The following is a 24,050-nucleotide window of genomic DNA, read 5'->3' on the forward strand; positions in this document are numbered from 1 at the left end:
TGAAACATATGAAGACATTTTTGTAACAAAACTCCTGAGCACTTGTGTGATGGAAACTGTATCTATAAGCAAAGAATCTCTGCATTTCCATGTATGTAACTCCCAGTGATTTGTATCGATAAAAGTTGCAGAGTAAATTATTTTCTCAAAACTTCCTGAAACCGTTTAACACAAACTCTCAGATCCTATACCACATTATGGAAATCACACACAAACATGTTTTTTTTAGTTACTGCTATATATATCAGGAAAATAAACTGTAAATCTGCATGGGAATGTAGGTAATTTGAGTACCAACCTATCCAGCACAAATGCAGGTCACTCCTGCCAACTGCTTCAATCTGCAACCTCTCAAATGGTTGTTTTCCACTCTCAAACAATGATTTCCACATGCCCTCAATTCTGTGCTTCTCTGAATGTGTCGCAAACATGATTGGATCTCTGGCAGAACAAGCTGGGAACTTATTTTTCCTGTTTCATGGTATTTTTTTTTATTTGCAAATACAAACTCTATTGCACTGGCACTGATAGATGCATTTGTATGTACTAATAAACTTATTTACACCCAACAGCATCAATTTTATCGTAAAAAAGTCACGTTTTTCAGCACATAAATTGAAAATTGAATGCATCCGACAGGCCGCTGCTTTGCAAAGTCATACAAAATTGGATGCAATCAAAAACAGGCATCCTAAAAATGGCAAACCCAGTAAAACTTAAAGATCTTCAAGTTTTCATAAACCAAAAGAATAAAATGGTGCTAAAATGGTGTAGGTGAAGACAACCAGGCTGCTAGAATACATTTTCAGGGCCAACAGGATGCATAAAACATTTATAATGTGAGGGGAGTTGGAGAGGGGTGCGTGAACAGGGACTCACAGTGTCTCCTATCTTCAAGTCGGCACACTTTCTGAGGCCTGGCAGCGGCTTTCCATCCTGGCAGGTGGCGGTGAAGGAAAGGCTGATGTCCTCTGGGTGATCCCACACCGACAGCTCCACTTTAGAACGGATGTTCTGAGGAGAAAACACCCAGGAGGACACAGAGTTTGTTGGTACATGTTAGGGATTCAGGGTTTTAAAACAGATTACTTTTGTTGCATGGTAAAATAAATCCTTCCAGGCTTCTCTGCAACACTGTGATTTCGAGCAGTTGCCATTGCGCACATTGACATTTTCCTCAAACTAAAGCCACATTAATTTCATGCCTTACTGACATATATGTTAAAACCACCTAAATGTATCTTTTCAGGCCTGTAAAAGAGTGAACATGGGGAATGTATTGCCTTGGTTAGGCACATTTTTATATTTAATTTAGCCAAAACCACAAATGACGTGCATGCAGGCAGGTTGCATGTGTGTGAATGTGAAATACCATGGCTGTTTGCAATGCCAGCTGAATCTGGCTCGGTGCAACATCTGCAGACCCAATCTGTAGGCATTCATGCACATTTTCTACAAAGTAACGGTGCCAAGGATAAATCAGGTACTTGGTGCACATGGATAAGCATGCCCTCATTCGCTCTCTCTCACACACACTTAAACTTTTCTGACCCTTAACATATTCACAGCAAGGAGCAACTTTGTGCCGCAGTCGGGCTTCAGGATAAATGAGCTGGTTACACAACGTAAACTCACAGTGTTTGGCAAAGCCTATCTAGCCAACAACCCTAGAGGAGTGGATATAATGTGGCAGCAGGAATGTTAATAAGGCCGTGAGTCAAAGCTCACTCCCACGCACTGAGCGTGTCATGTCTGCGTTTGACACAACTTTCTGATGCAGAAACTGCCATGGGTCAAAAGTAGATGCTGGTCCTCCTGACTGAGGCCAAAAAAAATCTGTACACCCACACAGGAAAACATTAAGGGAAAGGTTGACTACATACAGTACAGCTATTTGGTTTAAAAACAATACACACACACACACACACACACACACACACACAAAAAAAGGTATAGGACAGAAAATCAGATGAATATCAGGCTTCAGTTTAGGGGCCAGACAGAGAGAGGTGGAACATCCTAGAGATCAACCATAAATTAAAATTTGCTTGATATCAGTCCATATGGCATTCAAAGCAAAAGAAAATTAGCTGTTGCACACGTAGTACAATATTCCCAGTAAAAGTACTTTCACTGTAGTGCTTTTTACCTTCAACTGTTGGCTGAATCTCTCACTGTTGACTGTTTGGGTTATAACTGATAACATTTACTATAACTGGTACTTCCCTCATTCTATGCCTCTTTTTTCTGTTTCAATGATTTTGTAAAACAACCATTGCATTATTATTTTAGTTTTTAGAAGCATGTAAAGCCTGAAAAAGTAAACATGAGTTTGTGTAGCAGAATTGTTTCTGGTTCCCATCCTGTTGATCATTTGGTGACACCTCAGATTTATCTTGCCACACCTGATGAGGCCTTTACTCTAAATGTCACAAATCACACTTTCTCAGAGCCAACATGAAATCTTCAAAATGCTATGTTTTGTCTGACCAATGGTCCAAAACCAAAAGATATTCAATTTCCAACAAATCCTCACATTTGAGAAGCACTGAATGACACTTTTGCTCGGGAAGTGATTTAGAACGGAACGTTTCTGTGGAACAACTAATAGATTAATCATGTCTATCCCTATAAGAAATCTCACTATGAAAAGCATCTCATTTATTACAAAGTCAGCTGTTAAAACCACTGCATAACACCCCAACCTCACCACCAAAATGAGAAATCCAGCTTGTGTGCAACCACGCATGTCAACTGGAGGCTTATTAACTGTCACAGCAGTGGGAAGACTTTAAAAGAATTTGCCTCCGTTTTCCCTCCGCCTCGTCTTATCTTTCTTCTCAAATCCCACTGTGTAATTACTTGACTCTCTCTCTCACACACTCACACAAACAGGAAACCAGACGCACTGACAGTCAGACCGGCACAATTTCCTTTACTCACATTGTAAGCTGCGACGATCAACTGAATTACATTCTTAGAGTCCTGGTCCAGGATTTCTACTGTAGTTCCAGGTATGAGTGCAGTAAAATTCTTTGTAAGGGAAGAAACAAGATCAGCATTAGTTGTATTAATATAACAGAATAAGAAAAGCATGTGTCCATAAAGATAAAATGCTAAAATCAAAGTACCTTATAAATAACATAGAGCCGTTTTGTCACTGCAAAGATGAGAAAGATATTATTTTCTGCCAGTTTCTCCCCGAGAAGAGCCAAGAGGGATAGTCCTGTTGGGGGGGTGGGGGCGGGAGAGAGAGACATTATGGGTATTTTTGTCCACACATACTGTATATAGAGTTCCCAGTCTAGAAGCTAGTTTACAGATGTTCATGCTTTTCTGGTTGATGTGGTTTCTTCTTTTCGATAAGAGCCCATCGTTAGCACATTTCCGTATCACAAATAAAAAGCCTGAGAGCATTCGAGATTGCACTTTGAGACGAGATTATTTTCATTGGATGCTATTTAGTCCCTACTGAGATTTATTTCAGATGGAGCATGAAAAGAAATAGCAACAACTCCCAGTGATTTGTCTCAATTACCAATCCAACGCTCTGACTCAAAGACAGAAATGTGGATCAGTGTGTCCCACAAACATAAAGAGAAATATTTAAGGCATAACAATTTTCTCCTTTTATCACAGAATTTCTACACTGTTGCTCTTCTTTGACAAACACGCCAGGTAGGCTTTTGAAATTAAGCTTTTAGGCAATAAACCGGGAAAATTACAATCCTAATTAAATGGTAGCACAGTGCCATCTGCATGATATTGATCGATTTTTATAGGATTATTCATCCGGTATCTTCAGACACTGTATAAAACTTGTGTGATTTGTCTGCTTTTCCTGCTTGAGCTGACAAAAAAAATTCCACTGGTTCCTGATTAGCATTATACCTTATATCAAAAGTGCCCCACGGTATCCACAGGTCAGCTGGAAGAGTTTGGTTGAAAATGTGAGCTTTCAAAGAGAAATATTTGTACCTTTTTGTCCCTCTGCATGCTCTTGAGCTGAGTATTTACAAGTCAGCAGTCTATTCTGTGGTTTTACCTGGCCCTTCCCTCTGCAATTACCCACCATAGGCTGCTGCCAATAATAAGCATGTGTTCTTACTCAAGTTAAAACATTTTACTTCAGCTAATTTCATACAACTCTGGAGTAAGGACAGATTTAGCAAACATATTAGACATAAACTACTTAAATCAAGTGATGTAGACTGGATAAGAGGAATCCTCAAAAGGGTACGCCATCATAAACAACTACCTAAATCAAGGAAGGCTCCAAGTATTAGGCATATATATTAGACATTCTTTGAGTAAACATTGGAAATTAAAATGTCCATTCACAGCTGGAGCTGAGGTTAGCTGAGGTTTATTGAACAATGACAATGTGAGTCACAGTAAATCCCAGCTTTCAACTTTCTCATGGGATTTAAAGCTGCAGAGTGAATTTGCCCCAATAAGATGTAAGAGAAAAGTTTTCTCTAAAGGCTGTAAAGCCTATTCGTTTGTTAAAATAATAGTGGAGGGGTTCACTGCTTTGTTTGTGAGCCAAACAACAGAAAGGGCAGCTCTTCTTACCATCTTTGTGGAAGCGCTGTACTCGTTCTTGTCGTTGAGGTGACACTGTCCGTCGTGTGGCTGGACGAGGCCTCCCAGCCTGCCGTCCAGAGCAAGGTGAGGTACATCGTCTGTGGCAAACACCAGCAGGTGGTAGGCCTCCTTTCTCCAACCTATCTTCTCCTGTTAACAGGGTACAGCAGATAAGGACCCAAAAGAGCAACCAGCAGGCTGTGTATTTGAGTTCATGCCAAATGGTGGCAGTGGGAGTAGCATTCAACAAAAAGGCAGGTAACGTCTGAACAGATTCACGTAACATGACCAAACTTTGTAGAAAGACCACACACACACCATTTTGCCACGTTCACTTATGTAACTCATGAACCAATTGTTGTAAACACTAGTGGAGACGTCACTGGACTATGTAGCATTGCCTTTTCATTGTCCCACCCCTACACTTTAGCCAGGCCCCTTCGATAACTCAAGAACCATTTGTAGTAGACTCTTGCGAGGTTGTGTGTGAGTGGATTAATCAACATGTGGATGCATGCACATATGTGGTCGCAGCTATAGAGGAGGATTAAATTCAATCTTGTTGCTATTTGGCTTGGTTATTAGGATTACACCAAATGATTATCTGGAAAGGTTACTAATGCACACGTGTACAAATGTACATACACACCATACAACACATCACCACATTAATAAATGGCTTTATATCCTGGGTCATAATAGACCTCATCACTTCCCACAAGCTTGAGAACCACTGATCCAAACACATACAAAACAGTGGGGGTGGAACAGCCAGAGCTTTCTGCCACAGGCCCCGTCCTGGCTATTATCAATAGGAAACAACAGACAATGGCAAAGTGAGCATTTGACAGAGTGCTGACTAATGCACGACACTAAAGAAACAACATTTCAACCACCGAAGAGAGGGATTTTGTAATTCTTTTGTCACTATTTGGCCAGTACAGTATACAATAGAGCTGTGGATGCCCTTATCAGAGGCCTCTTTGAAGAGTTATTATAGCAAGTGTTTAGGAAAATGTTGTGTGAGAAGGTTAAGCTTTGCATCTAGGTGTGACATACACTGATGACTAACTTCTGTTTTTGAGGATACACAGTAAAAAAAGGAAGCACTTACGTTGCAAGGAAATAAACTGAAGGACAAGGCATGTGTATTAAAAAAGTTAAAAAAATGTCTGGTAGGATTTTAACATTATAAAAAGATGATAATTCGTTATTGTCTGCTTCTATGCATTTCATTTCCCTTTGTAAGATCCACATATTAAATATTACAAATTAAATAAATACTTCTAAGGCAATTTATTTAATGTCATATTCACATCAAATTGCTAAAAAAGAAAATCTACGATCAATCAGGCTTTCGGACAGACCCAGTACAGCGTCCTAACCAGTAAGTGTTTGAAATAGTGCAGCATGAGTAAATTACAAGGCAGGAGCTACTTGGAGGGAGTCATTCTCTTCCTGTAGAAAACAATTAAATTGGGAGAGGAAAAGCAGGGATATGACTGGGCCTGCAAGAGACAAGTCGTCATGTTTAACCAGCTGCACCAGACTGCACTTCCTGTCTATCCCCCCTGGTGCTTTTAATTAACAAGCAAATAAGCCAGGCGCTTGTCGCAGGCGCATCTCAGTCGTTTCACAGTGGCTTTCCCCTCCATCTAAACCAAATGTGTCCCATCACTACGTGCAGCCAAGTCAGGGTTCATTTAAAGGAAGCATTCCAAGAATCTCTAAAAGGTTCTACATAAATCTACTCAATAGAAGATGAATGTAAGCTTCTATAAAAAGAGATGAAGAATTGAGACACTTGTCACCTTACAAACAGCAGCCTGCAGGATAGCATCAAATCCGCCCTCTGGTGCGTCCCGGTTGCGAGAAACCATCTGCTTCTGCACCTCCTCGTTAAAACGGTCCACTTTATCGGTCAGTGAGAGGATGTGGCGGAATCCGAAGGTGGGGACACAGTTGGGGAACAGTTTGTATCTGTGCAGATTGACAGACAGCTAGAGATCAGAATAACATTCAAAACAACAAAACGTTTGGTCTTGTTTTATCTGTATTTATTTATTTATGCCTTTTATTTATCAAAACAAGATGTGCATCAATCCTAGCAGTATTACTTTAAGGGGTCACTGATCTGCAAAATGAGACATTCTTCAAGATTCAGTTGACCAAAATGTAGGCAGTTATCTTGTCTTGTAGAAAGACAGTGAGCAATGACGGAAGTGATTTGGGTTTCTTAGACGACAACATATTGACCTCTATCCCTTTAAATATTTTCCTGCTATGCTTCACTGTGTGTGACTGACACACACACACACACACACACACACACACACCCCAAAGCCATAACCTAGATGGGTAGTGATGCGCGATGGCAGGCGCTGAGTTAGTTCAGCGCAGTCTCACCTCCGGGGCAAACGTCGTGTGCCACAGCTTTATACCCTCTATTTATTCTGCTCCCTTTCAGTTTGCCCTCATAAACAACCCTGAGGAGTGCAGGATCATAGGGGTCATTTTGAAGAACTGCTTAATCACTTTGATTTATTAAATATGAAACATCTCTTCTTCAATTCCTGCCATTGCAGGATATCCAACTATACATGATTCATGAACGTGCAAAAATAGAACGTGCGGGTTAGAGTAAATGATTATTTTAGGACTTTCCTCCACAGTCTGCCTCTCCCAGGATTCATCTACAGGGCAACATTTACGTCACAAGAGAACAGTTCTTCCTCAGCTCAACCACACATACAGTCTTGTGTAAATTACATTGTGTTGGTCCATTAGAATTTCAATCAAAAAACAAAACACCATCCCACATAAACATGCAGTACACTCTGCTGCCACTACCCACCCACTGCACGGATTCTCCTGATACTTGGGTGCTGTGTAGGAGAAGGGGGACATGTTTTTGTCAACAAAGGAACCAAAGCCCAGCCGGAAGTTGCTGGTGAGCTTGCCCATTTCCTGGGCCAGCTTGGTGCCCAGGTTACGGATGGTGTCCAGATCATCTTTCATGGAAAGAGAGAGGTCCATCAGGTAGTAGAGATCCACTGGATAATCCTCCACTTGCCGCACCTGCACACCAAACCACGTCTGGTCTCCTGGATGGGCAGGTGGAAAGCCGTGTGTTTACTCACAAATCATGTAAGAGTTGAGAAAGAAAGCTCTTATGCTGGTGCAACAATTATCCCTCACTCTAAATATGTACAATACTTACCTGGCCGCAGGCTGAGAGAAATCTTCTGAGGCATAATCTGAACGACATTGTACTGAGCCGACCCGGACCCTTTAGAACTCAGGGGTATGTTCTGCAGGACTGAAAGGCTGCTAGTTGGGTACTCAATGAACCTTGCCTCGCAGCCCCTCTTCTGAAGGTTTTGACTAAAATCACACCTTGTCAGAGTCCGCCCCCTCCCAAAATCCTGAAAGATAGAAAGCCATAAACCTCGCATCAGTGATTGTCAGTGATTAACTCATAAAAACATGATAAAAGGTTGAAATATAATGAGACATGTGGCCTGGGGAAACATACAGCAGTGTTTAAATCCTGAAAATAATGCAGGTAAGCTATACCTCTTGTGCGCACCAGGCGCAACTGGGATGAATCAGGAGGCATTCTTCACAGGAGGTAGCGCTGCCACTCATACACAAGTTGAGACCTGAGAAAAGGCAGGCAAAGATCATAGACAGGGATGGTTATTGAGGCTGAAATGGAAAAATAATCACTAATATATTTCTCTAAGGACTTAAATTAGGGACCAGAAAAACACAGACCCCTGTGCACTGTAATTCAATTCCAATACTGACTGTAAAAATCATCTTTTTTGTTTTTGTTTGCGAGTGTGAGGGGTGTATTCAGCTCTGCTTGAAGCTGTAGTTTGTGGGGTTGCACTGGATGGCACTCTACCATAGGATGTTTCTAGTGTTTCTATTTACCTGTAGCCTATATGTTACTGAGACAGACAAAATGTTAGAGATGTCACAATATGCTACATGCAGTCCAATAAAACACAAACCGCAGCCACAAAAAAATACCAAATTGATCTGACACAGTGCCAACACTATAATATTCGCACAGGAAGTAGACATTGCATATTGCACAGCTGTTTTTTTTTTCCAGGTCAGTGTCTGTGGTACACGATGACATTTTCATGAGTGTTGCCATAAATTATAGTGCTTCAACATACAGGCCTATAGCGACCTATAAGCCTGTGGCATATTTAACTTATCTATATTAGACAATTACTTGGTTTAATGAGGGTCAGAGGTTAATGCTAGCAAATGTGTCTCTCTCTTCCACTGTAAAACGCCAGTAAACATACACAACCAAATGTTTACTTCTTTCTCTCGCGTCCATGTGGCTCCAGTTCACAGTAGCTCTAAAGACCGCGTGTGTCTGCACCAAACACGGGCTCGCCGGGCGATGCTGTTGTTGCACAAACAGGCTGATAGATGACACTAGAAAAATTATTGCAAAGCACACAAGCCTGCTTTGTCCTACCTCTAGCAGTGTGCAGAAACGTTTCCAGAAGCATGCAGCACAGAGCCGCTCGCCAGATCCACGTCCCCGGGCTCCACATGGTGTCACTCGGCGTGTTTATCAACGCTTTGTGAAATACCACAGTTTTATCTCTATTCGCAGTTCGCACCAATGTATTGTTTTACCATGAGACCTCTCATTGGATACAGTCCTGTTGATCTGGTGCAAATCACAACAGTAAAGTGTGCTCAGACCATATCAGCTCCACTGAAGCGTTTTTTCTAGGTTCAGACTGACGGGTCCGTGTAAAGGCAGGGACAGCCATCCATTGTTTTAAAGTAGGCAGAAAGGGAGCGCTCCACGCAGTCCTGTTGATCCACTTCTTGAACTCAAGCCCGCTGAGTTTTTGTGCCTGGACGCCTCTACGACTTTCCACGTCTTGACTACTTCACCCATAGCTGACAGCAACTCCAAAACTTCTCCATCGAGTTCACAGCATTTCTCGGTCTGATACAATCAGAATTTACGCACAAGTGAAGTGGGAGAGCAAAAAAGGCCCAACAGATGTACAAATACATGCACAGTGGTTTTCTTCTCCAGATTTGTTGCTTGCTCGGTTTGTCCGGTTCGCGTCCCAGCTGGAATCTCCGCCCAATCCCAGCTAGGGATTACATTAACCCATTCGTTGCTTTGTTAAACAGTTCGCACCATATTGCGGTTGACACCCGCACAGCCCTGAACGCAGTTGGAGCGGACACCTAGTGGTGGCTCCCCAGCACTGGTGCAGGACTAGCGATTTGTTGCTGGGGTGGACGGCAACATGACTAGCACATCAATTTCCTAGTTTGTTGGCTGCAACAAGCATTACAATACAATCCAGCTGAAGGTGATCAGGTTTAGTCCACCCCAAACTCTGTGGGCCAGAGGGAGCCATATTGAACTCGCTTACTACTGAATGAAAATTCAGCATTTGTAGTTTCATCATGGCTCCCTTTTGCTCCTCTTGTTGGCCATTGTGTCTGCAGTAAATACTCTATTAGTTTGGTTTATCCAATTAGAACTGTAAGTCAAAAAATGAGCACAACAAAGCTGAAGGTAATATATGTGTGTCCTTTTTATTTGACCAAGGACATAAAACAAAGCTCCTGCATACACACTACAACTGTGTGCAACTTAAATACCATTTTAGAAATCTATAAACTATTTTCTTTAAAACTAAATTTAACTGCCAAATAACTGGCAGAGGCACAGCGTGTAGCCCTCAACTTTCAATGTACCATCTTTTGAAGACAAAAAACTTTACTTGACTTTTTACTTTTACAAAAACAATCTGATGCTACTTGACAAGAACACAGACTGTCACACAACTTGTCAACTTATTACTTTTAGATAAATTGCTTCCCTCTTCTCGTAAAGAAAACTTGAGGGGTTATAATGCTTTTCTAACAAATTACTGGTACCAACTACCACATTTTAAAGCACGGAGCACTGCTCCTTCATAACTGTGTGGCACTTGCTGGCCTGGTCAGAAGCTCAGATATCATGTCCCTGATTGTCCTGAGAGGGAGGCCACTGAGGATGCCCTGGTGCTTGGCCTTCAGCTCGATTAGAGCATCAACAATTCTCTGCCTTCCAATGTCTGGGTGGCGCTGTGTCAGCTCTGCCATCAGGGTGTCGAAGCTGCTCATGGTGCCAAAGTGTTGGGGCACACAGGTTCCCTTTGCCGTGGGGGAGATGCAGACCACCTTCCTGTTCTTGATGCTGGAGCTAAATGGTGGCTGAATTATCCGCTAGAGACAGAAACCAAAGAGCAGCAGGATATCAATTCCAAAGCCATTATATTTTAGGCAATTTTTTAAAGCAGAGATGCTGACTTCAGATGCGTGGTATTTCTCAAACCTCAGCATCACATTACTCTGGCCAAGACAAAGTTGTAGGTACAGCCTGTACTGCCCTCTGCTGGTTGTAATGGTACTATACTTTTACCAACACCACATCAAGATAAACACATTACAAAATCTACATTGTGACATATATTAACACTGAATTACACATGACATCTATAACACTTATAACTCACCTCTGTCACATTACTGGTTAGGTTGGAAACACAGAGTGCTGATCTCTTGGCCTCCATGCTGGCTGGTTCTGTGGTTAAAACAAATTCACCACTAAGGATTTGATCCAAAATGAATTCAGAATCTCTACATTTGCAGCTTTAATCCTTTTGCTGCATTCGCTTACCATTGTTCTGATCTTTTAGGACCATTGTTGGGTCCTGTCCCGTCTCAGCAGCTACTGCAGGTCCTGCAAGCTCCAGGTCCTCTTCAGCATCATACCACGCCTCGCATGCTGCTGTTGTTCACACAAGAGAATGGCCCATCTTTGATTTTGATCAACTACTTCCCAGGTAATCATTTAAAAGTATGACAGGGACGCTTTTGCTTACAGGTCTGCTTCACTTCTTGTTTGTGCTCATGGGTAGCATCTCTATCTTGGGGGGGTAGAGTGACTGCTCTACTTACATTGCTGTTCTCCTGTTTTCCCTTTCTCTCACTGTGCTAGAAAAGAAATGAGGCAAACACGAAAGCTGTACAAACTAATGATGCCAAATTGGGTTCAATTAGCAACACTAAAGCAACACCAACATGCTAAAGTCTATCATCTGTAAGCATACCTGGCAGCCATTTCTGCTTTCATTATCAGGGCATCCATTTGCTTCATCTGATGTACGTTTCTGGGGCTCCTGGGAGTTCCTTGGGATCAGAAAAAAAACTAGAATCTAGAAAGTCAAATGCCTAGTCTGATAAACCGTTGAAATTAAATTACATCAGACACGCATGCATGTATGTGCAAACATACCAAGATGAAACATTTCCCAGCACATCACCAATAATCTAAACAGGGACAACAGAGAATTAGACCACTACTATTACAGCTGTGGTTAAAATATAGGACATTACCAAACAGTTTTAAGTATTTAGACATTATTGGGTTAGTATTACCTGTGCAGGAATGAAACTTGCTCCTATGGTTATCTTCTCAGAGTCAACAGAAAGAGGCTTAAGTTGCTGCAGAGGAACCCCTGCCAAGATCTTATCCTTCATCTGATTATAGTCGGATTCCAGTTTTTGCAGAACATTGACAAAGTTTGCTGGAGGTGTCTGTGGCCTACACAGATGGGGACAACAAAATAAATACTAGTTGACCTAAACAGCTGGCTTACCTTTGCATTGCATTACTTTTAATAAAGTATATCTTCTTATTCTTATGGTTTATCTTGTTATCCGTTTTATCATCTTTGCACTTGAGAAAGAACTTTGTAGAGTGCTCTTTAAATATAAAGATTAATAATAGTATATTATAAAAGTCCATCTGGATAAATATAAATATATAATGTTAGAGTTGTCTCAGTGGCTGAGCAAAGGTAAACACAGGTGATATCTGTTCAACATTGAGTGACGCCTCCTTACAATTCAGTGAGCTGGCCTCCCTCAACAGAGATATAGTAGAGCCTCCAGCAGTGCTGTCTGCACATGCTGTACTGCAGGGCCAGGAGGCACAGCTCTGCTTGCCGAGCACGATGGACACAGTCACATTCCTTTTTAAAACCCGAACTATATATATATAAAAAAAAATTAAAAAGCATATAAATAAAGATATAAGCTTACTGCAGAAGAAATTCCTTGTGGGCAAGTCTAACGTTCAACTGTGTGTATCTGATACATTACCTTTTCGCTTTTTGCTCTGCAAGTTCCTCTTTAGCCACCCTGAGTTTGATAAATTCCTGAAATGTAAAAAAGCGGTTGTGTGACGTTTTGCTGGAGCTACTTAAGACTGCTCTATGTGTTCAACCTTACCTCAGCGAGATAGTCCAGATCTGCCATGTGGACTTCAGTCATGAGATGCTTGTCAGATGTTGCTGGATCCTTAGTTTGGGTGAAAGCTGACTTACACGGTGGCAACTCGGTGCCAACTATAATGTCACAGGTAGTCATGCCAGGCATGGGCGAGGTGCATTTTTCTGCAGTGTTTATCTTGAGGACAGAGTGATTAGACTTCAAGGTCTCCCTGCTGGCTGTCAGTGCTTCAACATTAGTGGTCACTGGAACCCATTCAATGTGCGCTTTCATATCTTTGCTGGCCACACAGGCAAGTATGCTGTCATCGTCCTCCTTGATGCTGTGGAATTTGTCACTCGAAACCTCAAAACTTAAGCAAGCTTTAGCATCATCAAGAGGGTACTCATTACCATGGACCATGTAATCCTGACACCCTTCCTTTGTTTTATTTTCCTCATCTGGGTCCGGAAGAGAGCTGACCTGTTCTTGCTCAACTGTCTGTATCCTGCTGTCACTGCACTCTGTACCATCCATTTCAATATTGTCCAAAGTGTAGTACTCAGAAGGAGACTCGTTCACAAATGTGGGCCATTCTGACCTGTAACATTCAACAATGACACTCATATCAATATGAGTTCAACTTGTACAGTAGACCTGAAACAGTTTCATAAAAATATACTTACATGTGAACAGATCAAATACTTAGACATGTAATAACAGAAGTGCATTCATATTAAGACCTAATTAAGTAAAGAATATTTAACTACGAAATGGACACACGAGAAGTGAAATGTAATAAATGAAGTTAGATCAGAATCATAAATAAAAAAAGATGTGGTTTGTTCTGGTTTAGTTTAAAATGTCTAGATGGACATGGTTGAGCTGTAAGGAATTAACATTATTGTGTCAGATGGTCAGCTATAAGATGCATACTCACTTTAATGGACTGACTAGCTGTTCCTCATGTGGATGTTTTTGTGATCCATCCCAGCTGTTGCTACAGCCCATCATGAAAGTACTCCTCACATTAGTGGGGGGCGCCTCAACCTTTAGACGTGTATGGGGCACTGCTTGCAAGAGGAGCAAATAGTTGAAACTTTACTTGTATGAAAATTGAGCTTTCATACATACTTTCTACTAACAATTGTGGCTCATCAGATCAGGTGACAGTTATCCTGACAAAGTTGGTTATTATTCCATACTTAGTCCTAGACTAAAATGTTTTTCATTTATTTCTACATGTTGGTTAATCACCCCGGTAGTACAAAGTCACTGGACTGAAGTTTTAGACTTGTCACGAGTCACAGATTCAGTTACACTCCATTACCAGGCTCAATCATAGTACAGAAAACTGGCTCTACAAAACAATTCTAAATTTATTTATTTTTTGACAGAGTGCTACAAGTTTCTCACTGGTAGTAATACTGATGCTGGGTAAGTGATGTACCAGCTTTCCAGACAAAGTTTCTGTGCGTTGTGTGTCTTGTTTCTCTTTAAATAAATCAAGAGGATCACTGTCAGTGTATTAGATTTGGATTTTACCACATCTGTATTTTGCTCCTGACGTTCCAGACCTGAGAATAAAGCAGTTTCAACAATAAAACACTGTAAAATAAAAAATTCATAACTCATTTGATGTAGTGTGTTATCAATGCACTACATTTACTGGGAGACATACATTTGGTTGTTGGATGTTATGGTTTGCTGGGTGGGATGGGTCCTTTCAATGTCATCTGCATTGTTTGTAAATAGAAACAATGACATCATTGTTTAATTTGTACACAGCTATTAGACAATTAAAGCAGTTTAACTGAACTTACACTTCACAAAAACATGATGCGTAGACACTTCTAGGGCAGGATGTCTCTGCAGAAACCGATGAAACCCTCCTTCCTCTAGAAGAATGGATATTAAATATATTACATCTCACAATTTTCGCGCGCACACACACACACACACGAAGAGCAGGTCACCGTAATCCAATAAAAGGTTAAAACGTTGCCGAAATCAAGTGTTTCCTTGCCTAGGAGGGAGAAACAGGACTTGTTCCTGAAAAATGAAACTTAATATGCGTTTCAGCTTGAATACAAGGAAGATGAGATGGTACTGCATTTAACACCAACTTAAGGCAGACAGCAGGAATTCAATGGTTATACTATTGAAGGGGATGAGCAAAATATAACTATGATCTGTATAAAAATGGAACACAACAATTGATAATTTATCAGAGTTTATACGTATATGGAGAACACCAGTGGTCCTAGTATGAAACCCTGGGCACACCTTTTGATACAGGAAGTAAGCAAGAAGGAGATCCAGCAAATTGGGTTCTAGCTGACAAGTAATTTGAGAACCAACTTACCCAAATAAACCAGTATTGTAAAGTAGAGCTGCAATAGCTGTTAATTATTAATTCGATTAGTCAACTAGTCACAATTAAATATCTTTCAAGTGAATTACTGATCTCCAACACACAGCCTAATTAGCTAATGTTACCATTACGTGAATAAGGTTTACTATTCAGAATAAACACTGATCAACGCCAGCGGGATACCAGGGAAGACAAGACAGCGTTGGATACTCCTATAAAAGTCACTGATTTACTATTAACTTAAGAGCATTCTCTTAGTCAGCATCATCCATGAGACCTCAAAACCAAGAATGCAAAGAACTATGGAGAGGCTGCTCCAAGATAACGCCAGGCATCACCCAAAACAATAAGCTCATAATCTGATTTATTGCCAAGTAGGTTTTAACTTTAAAACGTTTAACTTTTTAAACAAAGATTTTTGCTTTGGAACTATATAAAATAAAAGCACATTAAAAGCAAGTATTATAACCACAACTGTACACTAACAATGTCATGTCAATTTAGAATAATAAAGCAACAGTCCCCTTCCATACTACTTCTGTAGTTTATTTTTCCGAAGTGCTTATATGTTTTATAAGTGGAGACTGTTCTGTAGGCTACATCACGAGCCAGATTTTCCTTGATTTACTTTAAACTAGGGTTGAAACAATTAATCGATTAAATCGATAAAATGGATTAATAAAATGCTTCGACACAAAGTCTTTGCATCGATGCCTTGTTTTAATCCATGTAATTTTACAGCACAGTGTTTCGCAGGGACATTTATTACGGTTGCACATCGCGCTTATGCTGTGAAAAACAACGTTTAACGGCGCTCGGCTGTGTCCATTAACGGCACTGAAATCATGATTGATTGTTGGGTTGAAGGCTAGCCAAAGTAAGCCGCAGTCCTCAGCTGAAAATGAACACACGTGCGTTTGTTGTTCTCCTTTTTGGGCCGTGAGTTGTAACCTCTCAGTCATGAGTTAACTGGGTGTCGGGGAGCTGCACCTTTTAACTCACCTGCAGCTCTCTCTGTAGCTCAGACAATCCCTGCTACCTGCGTGTGCTTATCCATCCTTCACCCAGATTCTTTGTCTTTAGAACTGTTATCTTTATAATAACAAACAGCAGCTGTTTCGTGTGCAGGATCGCTCATTTCCCATTTCACATGTGTTTTCTTGACAAAACGTGGTTTGGAGATCAGCGTCCGTTGACACAGCCGCTGTCAGCTCCTGTAGGGTGTGTGTGTATCCGTGTCACCGATCAGTCACGTAGTGTGACCGCCACAATGACTCAAGACTGCCGTCATATGACGGCAAGTTGTGTGAACGGCACGGCCATCGGCCGACACTGAAAGTTGTGTAGTCTGCACGAGCCTGTAGTATAACTTGTTTAGCACTCGGGTGATGTTTGTAAAGCAGCTATCTGGTTGTTGGTCTGATGTTTGCTGTATGACACACTATGAATTTCCAAAAGGACTAATAAATATCTATCACCTACAAACGTGCACAGCTCATCCCGTTACCACCGAGCAAAAGTACTTCTTAAACGACGCATCGATGAATTGTTGAAATAATCTATCGAAGCTTCGAATACTAAAATCATCGTTAGCTGCAGCCCTACTTTAAACAACGGTACGAACATTGAAACTATCTTGCATTTGCTGTCTTTCCTCTGTCGTTGCTGCTCTGTTGTTGCTGCTGGAGTGGCAACTGGGACCAGAGGGCTCTGTGGGCGGGACTGACCGGCTGGCTGGCACCGCTAACTCCACAAGCGCTTGTGGAGCTTCTCAACCCCAAAAACGTTTGAGCACATATTTGAATTCGCCATCAACTTTCGTAAAACTTTATATATATATATTTCATTCAAGTTCTACACAGTTGATTTCTTGTCTCAAAACCGCTCAAAAGTGTATTAATTAGTGATGAAATAGTACAAAAAAATCATTCTGCTGCTTTCCGCTTCTCACATGAATGCTTCTTGTGAGTAGTCTTACAGTCAAGCAGTCATGGCAAACATAACGATATTACCCCTAGTATTCCATGTAGAGCATTGCAGTTCAACCAGAAATGTTCTTAAAGAGGTGGTATTATGCTTTTTCCCTCTACTTTACCGAGTTATATTCCTTTTTGGGCATGTAATAGGTTTGCAAAGTGAAAAAGCCCAAAGTCCAGCCCAAAGGGAGTTCCCATTCCCACAGAAAACTCAGCTCTGAAATACTTGAAAACAGCTCATTTGTAGTCCAGCCGTTTCCCTTTCATGCCTGTGATGTCACAGGCAGGAAGGTCATTGTGCTGTGTTGTTTTCTGAAGCCTAACAAATGCTGTGACAGAACATTTTGTGTCTTAAAATTCTTCGAATTGGTTCAATAACAAACTTAGGACCTTAGCTAAAACAAATAATTTAGAGATCAGCCTGTATTTATTAACTGAGAGATCCCCTCCTTTTAGCAAAAGCGATTTCCATGTTATAATCTCATTGTTGGAAAGGGTAAGGTTAAAAATATGAGTAAAGAGGTTTTGCTATAATGTCTACTACTAACTTGAGAAAGTTAGGATCAAGCTTGTCAGGATCCAGCTGCTTTAAGGCTCTATGGACCTCTATCACATCAAGAGAAAATGGGCTGCCACCTAAATGTCCCTCCTCTATATTACACAGTGGTGAGAACATTTGGCACATGGCATTTAGATGAAATGACGGCAATATGCATTACTCTTTTCATCATTTGATTTACACTTAGTTTTAGTTTACATTTAGTCAAGAAAGGAAGGAGATTACTTTTTCCTAGTTTAAATATAATATATATATGCTCAATGATTAATAGATTATTTGATGTACTAAATGTCAGGGGGAAAAAAAGGGCAAAATGCCAGAGTCCAAGGTGACCTCACCAAAAACGTCTTTTAAGACTGACCAAAAAGTCCAAAAGCCAAAGACATTTCATTCACAATTATATAATGACGAAGGGAAATGGCAAATCCCCACATTGGAGAAGCTAGAACTAGAGAATGAATGGTATTCTGCCTGAAAAGTATCTTAATCCACTATCATAATTGTTTACAATTAATTTTCCAACTAACTAAACAATTAACCTGTCACCTGTAATGTTATATAGATTAGGGCACAAGCGGTCTCAGGCTTAGCATTACAGCCATACTCATCATCTGTTTTATTATCTCTGCACTTTTTATCTAAGCACTTTAGAGTGCTTAATAAATAAAGATTATAAATACTACATTATTACAAAAGTCCATCTGGATAATTATGTAAGAATTGTCTCGGTGGCTGAGCAAAGCTGTGGCGGTTTTGGGGAGGGGGGGCCAACAGGGGCCAGCGTCCCTGTAACACAGACCTTGGACCCCCCTATGGCCCCCCCGCTGAACGAAAAGTATATACAGCAGCCTCATTGAACTGCCGGCCGCTGGCCACATCCGCCCAGGCAAACTCCATGTGGCCCAGCACATAATCTAATAGATATAACAACAAACAAACTATATGTATAGTGAATGGAAGTCCCTAAAGAGTGAGCTATATCATTTCCTTATCATCATGGTTGAGTTTCATACATGTGCTGTACTGATCACCGCCAATCAAAGCTCCACATAACTATCCCACCTGCAGCATCTCCCGCTCCTCTGTGTCTGCAGAGCGCCTCCACACATGGATCGAAGTCAGCCAGCTGATCAGCGGACATTGACGACTACGCTGGTTTGTGTATGTATGTGTGTGCATTTGTTTCCAGTGAGCTATTAGTGACTTTGCTGTTGTAAATCATGTTGCTGCTCTAGAAACAACATTTAGTTCATAAAAAATGTTAAATTATTTTTTTTAATAAAATATGCAATTATGTAGTAATAAATAGGACTGATAAGAGCATCGATAAAGAACTGAACCAATAAGCATTACCAATATAAGTGTGTCAATAAATCCTAATGATGCCAACTCATGAGAAAATGTCCGGCCCATCTCTGTGTCCTGGTTTTAAAATCTGGCCCAATCGAATCTGTAATTGAATAGCCCTGGTTTGCATTGATCATAGTAATATATCTTCCTTGCAATGAAATTAAACTCTGCATTAAATTATGCAGCATTGTAGACAATATTTTGTCCTTGTAATCCATGTTTCCATTGCATGGATAGCCTTTGGATATTGCTGGAAATTGAAAATTAAGGAGTCCCCCTCCTTAAAGGGTAAATTATTATCATAACAATTTAATAATGCATTGCATTTAAACAGAACTTTTCATACACAAAAAGCGATAACATTAGCTTACTGGTCCTACCAGGCTGGACATGCAGTCTGCCTAAACATATATCCCCCTTTATAAAGCACAGATGATGGCCAACTATCAAGTATTTAATTTTGTGTTACTTCACATCAGGACTAATAACAGGGGTGAATATGGAGAAGTTTGTTGTTTCCCAACAAAAGTTATAGTGGGATACAAAATACAAACTGGGAAGTGTTGCATCAAAGAATATACTGTTGAGCTAAAGTTAACAGGAATGTGTTTTTTTTGTATGCTGTGATTTTATAAAACTATAAGTAAATTACTGAGAAGATCCTGTTACTGAAACAAATAACTAAGTTACTAAAACATTACATTATACTAAACGAGACATTTTTAAAGCTTGAACATTGCCTTTGTCTCTTTTGTCCTGGATTGAATGGGCCCCTCTGACAAAACAACTGGCCCCAGCCTGGCCCTCTTAATAAAATTGGTCTAGAACCGCCACTGGAGCAAAGGTAAACACAGGTAAAATCGGATCAATATTGAGTGGTCTTCTCACAATTTGGTGAGCTAGCCTCCCTCAACAGACATACAGTAGAGTCTGCAGCAGTGCTGTCTGCACGCTGTACTGCAGGGCCAGGAGGCACAGCTCTGTTTGCTGGGCAAGATGGACACAGTCACATTCCTTTTTGAATTGAAAACCCGAACTACAAAAAAATCTGAAACCTACCTAGTATTGTGTTTTTGTCCTCTGGAGACAAACCGAAATACCAACCCAACAGCTTTTGGTCAGACAAGGGAAGGTATTGATGATGTTCCACCAACTCAAATACAGACCTGTAACATGTATAGCTCTTGGTTATTCATAGTCATTCATGGTCACTTAAACACAGAGCATAATGATATAAGTTAGCTGCATACCTCTCCAGAAAGAATCTCCTTATCTTCTCTGTTGATGAAACCAGTTCGATACATTAATGACATCCTGGGCAACGTGTGTTATTGATAACAGGTTTACTAGGACACTATTGATTTAATATTATAACGTTACATTCAAAGTCCCATGCAGTAACGTTACCGTTATAGCAAAATTATTGGGATAGATTTTCAGACAACTGTCGCTTCGCTTCTTTTGGGCAAACCTAGCTAAATAAAGGTGTAACGTTACTTTACCGCGTAATTACTTCTAAACAGAAATACTGTCTTTAGTTAACTTACGTGGACATGGCTTTTCAATCACCGTGTTGTAAAAACAGGGTAACCCCGGCGACTGCTGCACCACCACGCCCGCATAGTCACACGCCAGGCACGATGGCCAAGGCACAGTCACCTGGTAGGGTAAAGTGACTGGAAAGCTGGGCCACACAGACTGAAAAACATTGGTTGAGTGCCCGACAAGCACAGTCGTTGAGGCCGACAAAGTGTTGGCGAATTAGTGTGACTCCGTTACAAGTGGAAATGTAACGTTAACCTACATTACGGTTAGCTAGCTTAACGGTTAGCTAACGTCAGCTAGCTAACGCACAAATTCTGCACCACAACACAAAGGACAACCGCCAAAGTTATCTAAAAACCGACTCTAACCCTTTAAATTAAGCGTTAAACGCCTTTACCTGCTGTGTTGTCATTTTCACCGTCGTTACAGAACGAGAGCAAGATATTCAGCCTTGCTTGTCGTCCTAGGTGCCAACTTAACGTTAACGTTACTTGTTATGGAGGCGGTGGCCAACGTTAAATTACCTAATGTTATTCAACACCTGGTAAATGTGCCAGTTAAGTTAAAGTCTGCCCACCAAAAAAATAGGAAATAAAACAGTTCCTCACTTCTGTGAACGTTAATCAACAAATCTTGTTTTTAACTATTTTCATAGAGTCTAACTTAACGTTATTTCTGAAGTGAAAGGAGACACAACTTTTATTTCACCATTTTAGGCAGACATCTCAGAGACTCACAACTATCTCCATCATTAGATACCACTTTTTAAAAATTATTATTCTGGTGAAAATAATAGTTATAACTCACCTCACACTGCCTGCCAGGCGGTGGCGCTACAGGTAGCAGTTCAGGGGTCTTCTGATTTGTTATGGCCAAACATGTGATTGCTTCACATTTAGCTTCAGTGAACACACCTTCACACTTCCCTAATCTCTGCCTCACATCTTCTCAGCTAAAGTGAAAGACATGAGGTTGTCACAAGTGCTCATGTAGCCACAGTGCCTTAACATGAAACTTCAATTAATAGCCCGAGCTTTTATTTGCTTCTATTATTGAACTCATCTTGCCTAATATGTCTTCTGCTTACCATACTGAAAATCTGAATTGTTTTCGTAAAAAATTAACTGCGATTGAATTGTAGAGAATCTAATGGATCTAACGATGTGTACCATATCCATACTGACAAAGATTTTAACATTTATTTTCAATCAATTTGACTGAGATGAGAAACTCACTCTCATACAGGACAAAACAATTTCCATGTACATTCCATGTGAAATAAATATTTCAAATTCCATTCTTTATCTGGAGTTGGGTTTTTTTTGGCTCTTGAATGATGCACTTTAAAACCTCACTTATGACATTGGAGTTATTGCTTTCCATAATAATTGCATTTCTTCTTCTATTTTCCTTTTATTACTATATCTGCCATTACTTTACTATTCAATTCTAACCCCACTTTTAATATCCATCCATCCATCCATCCATTGTCAACCGCTTATCCTGCGTACAGGGTCGCGGGGGGCTGGAGCCAATCCCAGCTGACATCAGGCACAAGGCGGGGTACACCCTGGACAGGTTGCCAGTCCATCGCAGGGCCACATATAGACGAACAACCACTCACGCTCACACCTAAGGACAACCTAGACATGCAAACTCCACACAGAAAGGCCGGGGCAACCGGGGTTTGAACCCACAACCTTCTTGCTGTGAGCCAGTGCTAACCACCGCACCACCATGCTGCCCCACTTTTAATATATGCAGTTAAAACATAAGATACAAGACACCAAACATTAGATATTTTCATAGATCTTACATTATGTTTAATAATTAAATATATACAGTTAGTGTATACTTTAATGCTGGAAAGCAAAAAACATTTTTTTTTAGAATTTACAATAGACCAAACTCTATACATTACCATTTTACAGTGATTACAAGGAAAGAAATGCATTGCAGTGGTGGTGAAGTGACCAGCAGTTATGTTGCAGTGCCACTCACTGTGACAATGTTGTATAAGAAGAGATGTTTAGTAACACATTGAATGGATTTAGTGAACCATATAAACATTTGAACTCAATGCTAACTGCATTAATTTTGCTGAATGTAAGCACAGAGTTTTGTGTGTGAAAGAAATAATTAAGTAAAGCTGTTTTGTTCAAATTAAAAGTTTAGCACATTGACAAACAAGAGCCAAATAGTATAATCCACAGTACTGACCTACCTTGGTGAGTTTCTGACATGATATTGTAGAGCCACACAAACAGAGCTGAATAACTCTGGTCTAGCTCAAACTTCTCCTGCATCTGGCTCACACAGAGAACCCTTACTGAAGAGAAAGTTTGTCAACAATTGCATCATTCAATACATCACGCTTTCTCAAAAGGAAACTCATATTTGAAATAAAGTTTACAGTAAAGTTTCAGTCTCCATTCACTGATTGCTAGTGGTCAACACCCCCGCGCACCATTCTGGTATCCTGCTGTTGTTGTGGTTCTCTCCCAAAAGCCACACTGAAGACAATTATATAATTGTGACGTCAACATGTTTAAAATTCAGAGATTTAAATGTAGCGACTGTGTTGTTGTGCCACCAGCCAGGACATATTCATGTCCCAATCTGAGTGCTACATTTTATTTTGTGCTTTTCAGTTCAGTTCACCAGCTTTGTTTGTCCGTTGTGGAAATTGAATGCGCAGCTAAGAGTGAAAAACACATATTACAACAGCTTCATTTCTCAACTCCCACACGACTACACCCACGACAGAAAGAAAGCTGCAGCCTGTAAAACTGCAATAAGGAACACTTTGTCCATCTACTGCAAAGTGTTGTTTACACTTGATATCCAGTGTACAGATGTTTGACTGTTTATGTTGTTAAGACAGTGATGCAGCTTTCAGTTTCATGGTTAGCTTCTGGTACTACATAATGAACATACCATCTGCATGTCACAAAGTCCATTTCACTCCAGTAAAACTGAAACAAAATGGCAAAACATGTACCTCAAATGTTTTGGCTGGATTGTGTATTATAATTATCAGCAATAAGGAAGAGCCAACAACACAAGCCACATTGTTGCAAGGTGAAATAATACTGAGAGCTATAAAATCCATTTAAAGAGTGACAACAAACTTTAACAATGATGTACTTTTAAACTTGGCTGATGAAATAGTTCAATGTTTATAGACCAGTGCATTATTTACTTATACCATTTAATTTAGTAGGAAATAATGTATTTTGGGACACATCCAATCCCAAAACCCAGATGCTGGTCGCCTATTAAATTTACTGAGGCTTGTCCACATTTGCATCACCTCATACAAGCTGAAGTCAAAACA

General features: G+C 40.4%; 2 protein-coding genes across 4 annotated transcripts in view; both read right to left on the bottom strand.

The window, feature by feature from the left end:
- The window catches only part of itgb5 (integrin, beta 5), a 44,525-nt gene extending 34,826 nt beyond the window's left edge, over positions 1–9,699 (bottom strand). The window contains 10 exon segments of the mRNA XM_038721321.1: positions 880–1,014; positions 2,944–3,033; positions 3,132–3,217; positions 3,220–3,226; positions 4,576–4,737; positions 6,399–6,567; positions 7,442–7,691; positions 7,808–8,012; positions 8,164–8,249; positions 9,092–9,699. Coding sequence (XP_038577249.1) covers positions 880–1,014; positions 2,944–3,033; positions 3,132–3,217; positions 3,220–3,226; positions 4,576–4,737; positions 6,399–6,567; positions 7,442–7,691; positions 7,808–8,012; positions 8,164–8,249; positions 9,092–9,170 — 1,269 coding nt within the window. The 5' untranslated portion in view covers positions 9,171–9,699.
- A 461-nt stretch (positions 9,700–10,160) lies between these two features.
- rbm44 (RNA binding motif protein 44) lies at positions 10,161–21,257 on the bottom strand. Of its 3 annotated transcripts, none has more exons than XM_038721322.1 (18): positions 21,111–21,257; positions 20,716–20,866; positions 20,419–20,446; positions 20,228–20,334; positions 14,733–14,807; positions 14,591–14,645; positions 14,455–14,486; positions 13,850–13,982; positions 12,931–13,510; positions 12,802–12,857; positions 12,544–12,687; positions 12,076–12,241; positions 11,933–11,967; positions 11,748–11,826; positions 11,520–11,631; positions 11,315–11,425; positions 11,151–11,218; positions 10,161–10,860 (listed from the first exon to the last, which is right to left on the bottom strand). In XM_038721322.1, exons 1-18 carry the CDS (start codon positions 21,123–21,125, stop codon positions 10,567–10,569), a joined length of 2,241 nt encoding a protein of 746 aa, XP_038577250.1. In that variant the 5' UTR covers positions 21,126–21,257; the 3' UTR covers positions 10,161–10,566. The 3 variants fall into 3 exon arrangements, with proteins under 3 accessions (XP_038577250.1, XP_038577251.1, XP_038577252.1); XM_038721323.1 differs by having other exon boundaries at positions 13,850–13,979; positions 21,111–21,255; XM_038721324.1 differs by lacking the exons at positions 14,455–14,486; positions 14,591–14,645 and having other exon boundaries at positions 13,850–13,979.
- Positions 21,258–24,050: the final 2,793 nt, after the last annotated feature.

This window comes from Micropterus salmoides, unplaced genomic scaffold (genome assembly GCF_014851395.1).
Source record: "Micropterus salmoides isolate LMB-PRFRI ecotype aquatic unplaced genomic scaffold, ASM1485139v1 Ms_hic_scaffold_15, whole genome shotgun sequence".
Taxonomy (NCBI): domain Eukaryota; kingdom Metazoa; phylum Chordata; class Actinopteri; order Centrarchiformes; family Centrarchidae; genus Micropterus; species Micropterus salmoides.

Excerpts from the sequence above, each read along its gene's own strand:
- rbm44 (XM_038721322.1), bottom strand. Across the intron at positions 14,487-14,590 it reads ATAACATCCAACAACCAAAT|GTCTGGAACGTCAGGAGCAA; the intron begins GTATGTCTCCCA and ends CTTTATTCTCAG. Across the intron at positions 10,861-11,150 it reads TAACCAGTAATGTGACAGAG|CGGATAATTCAGCCACCATT; the intron begins GTGAGTTATAAG and ends TTCTGTCTCTAG.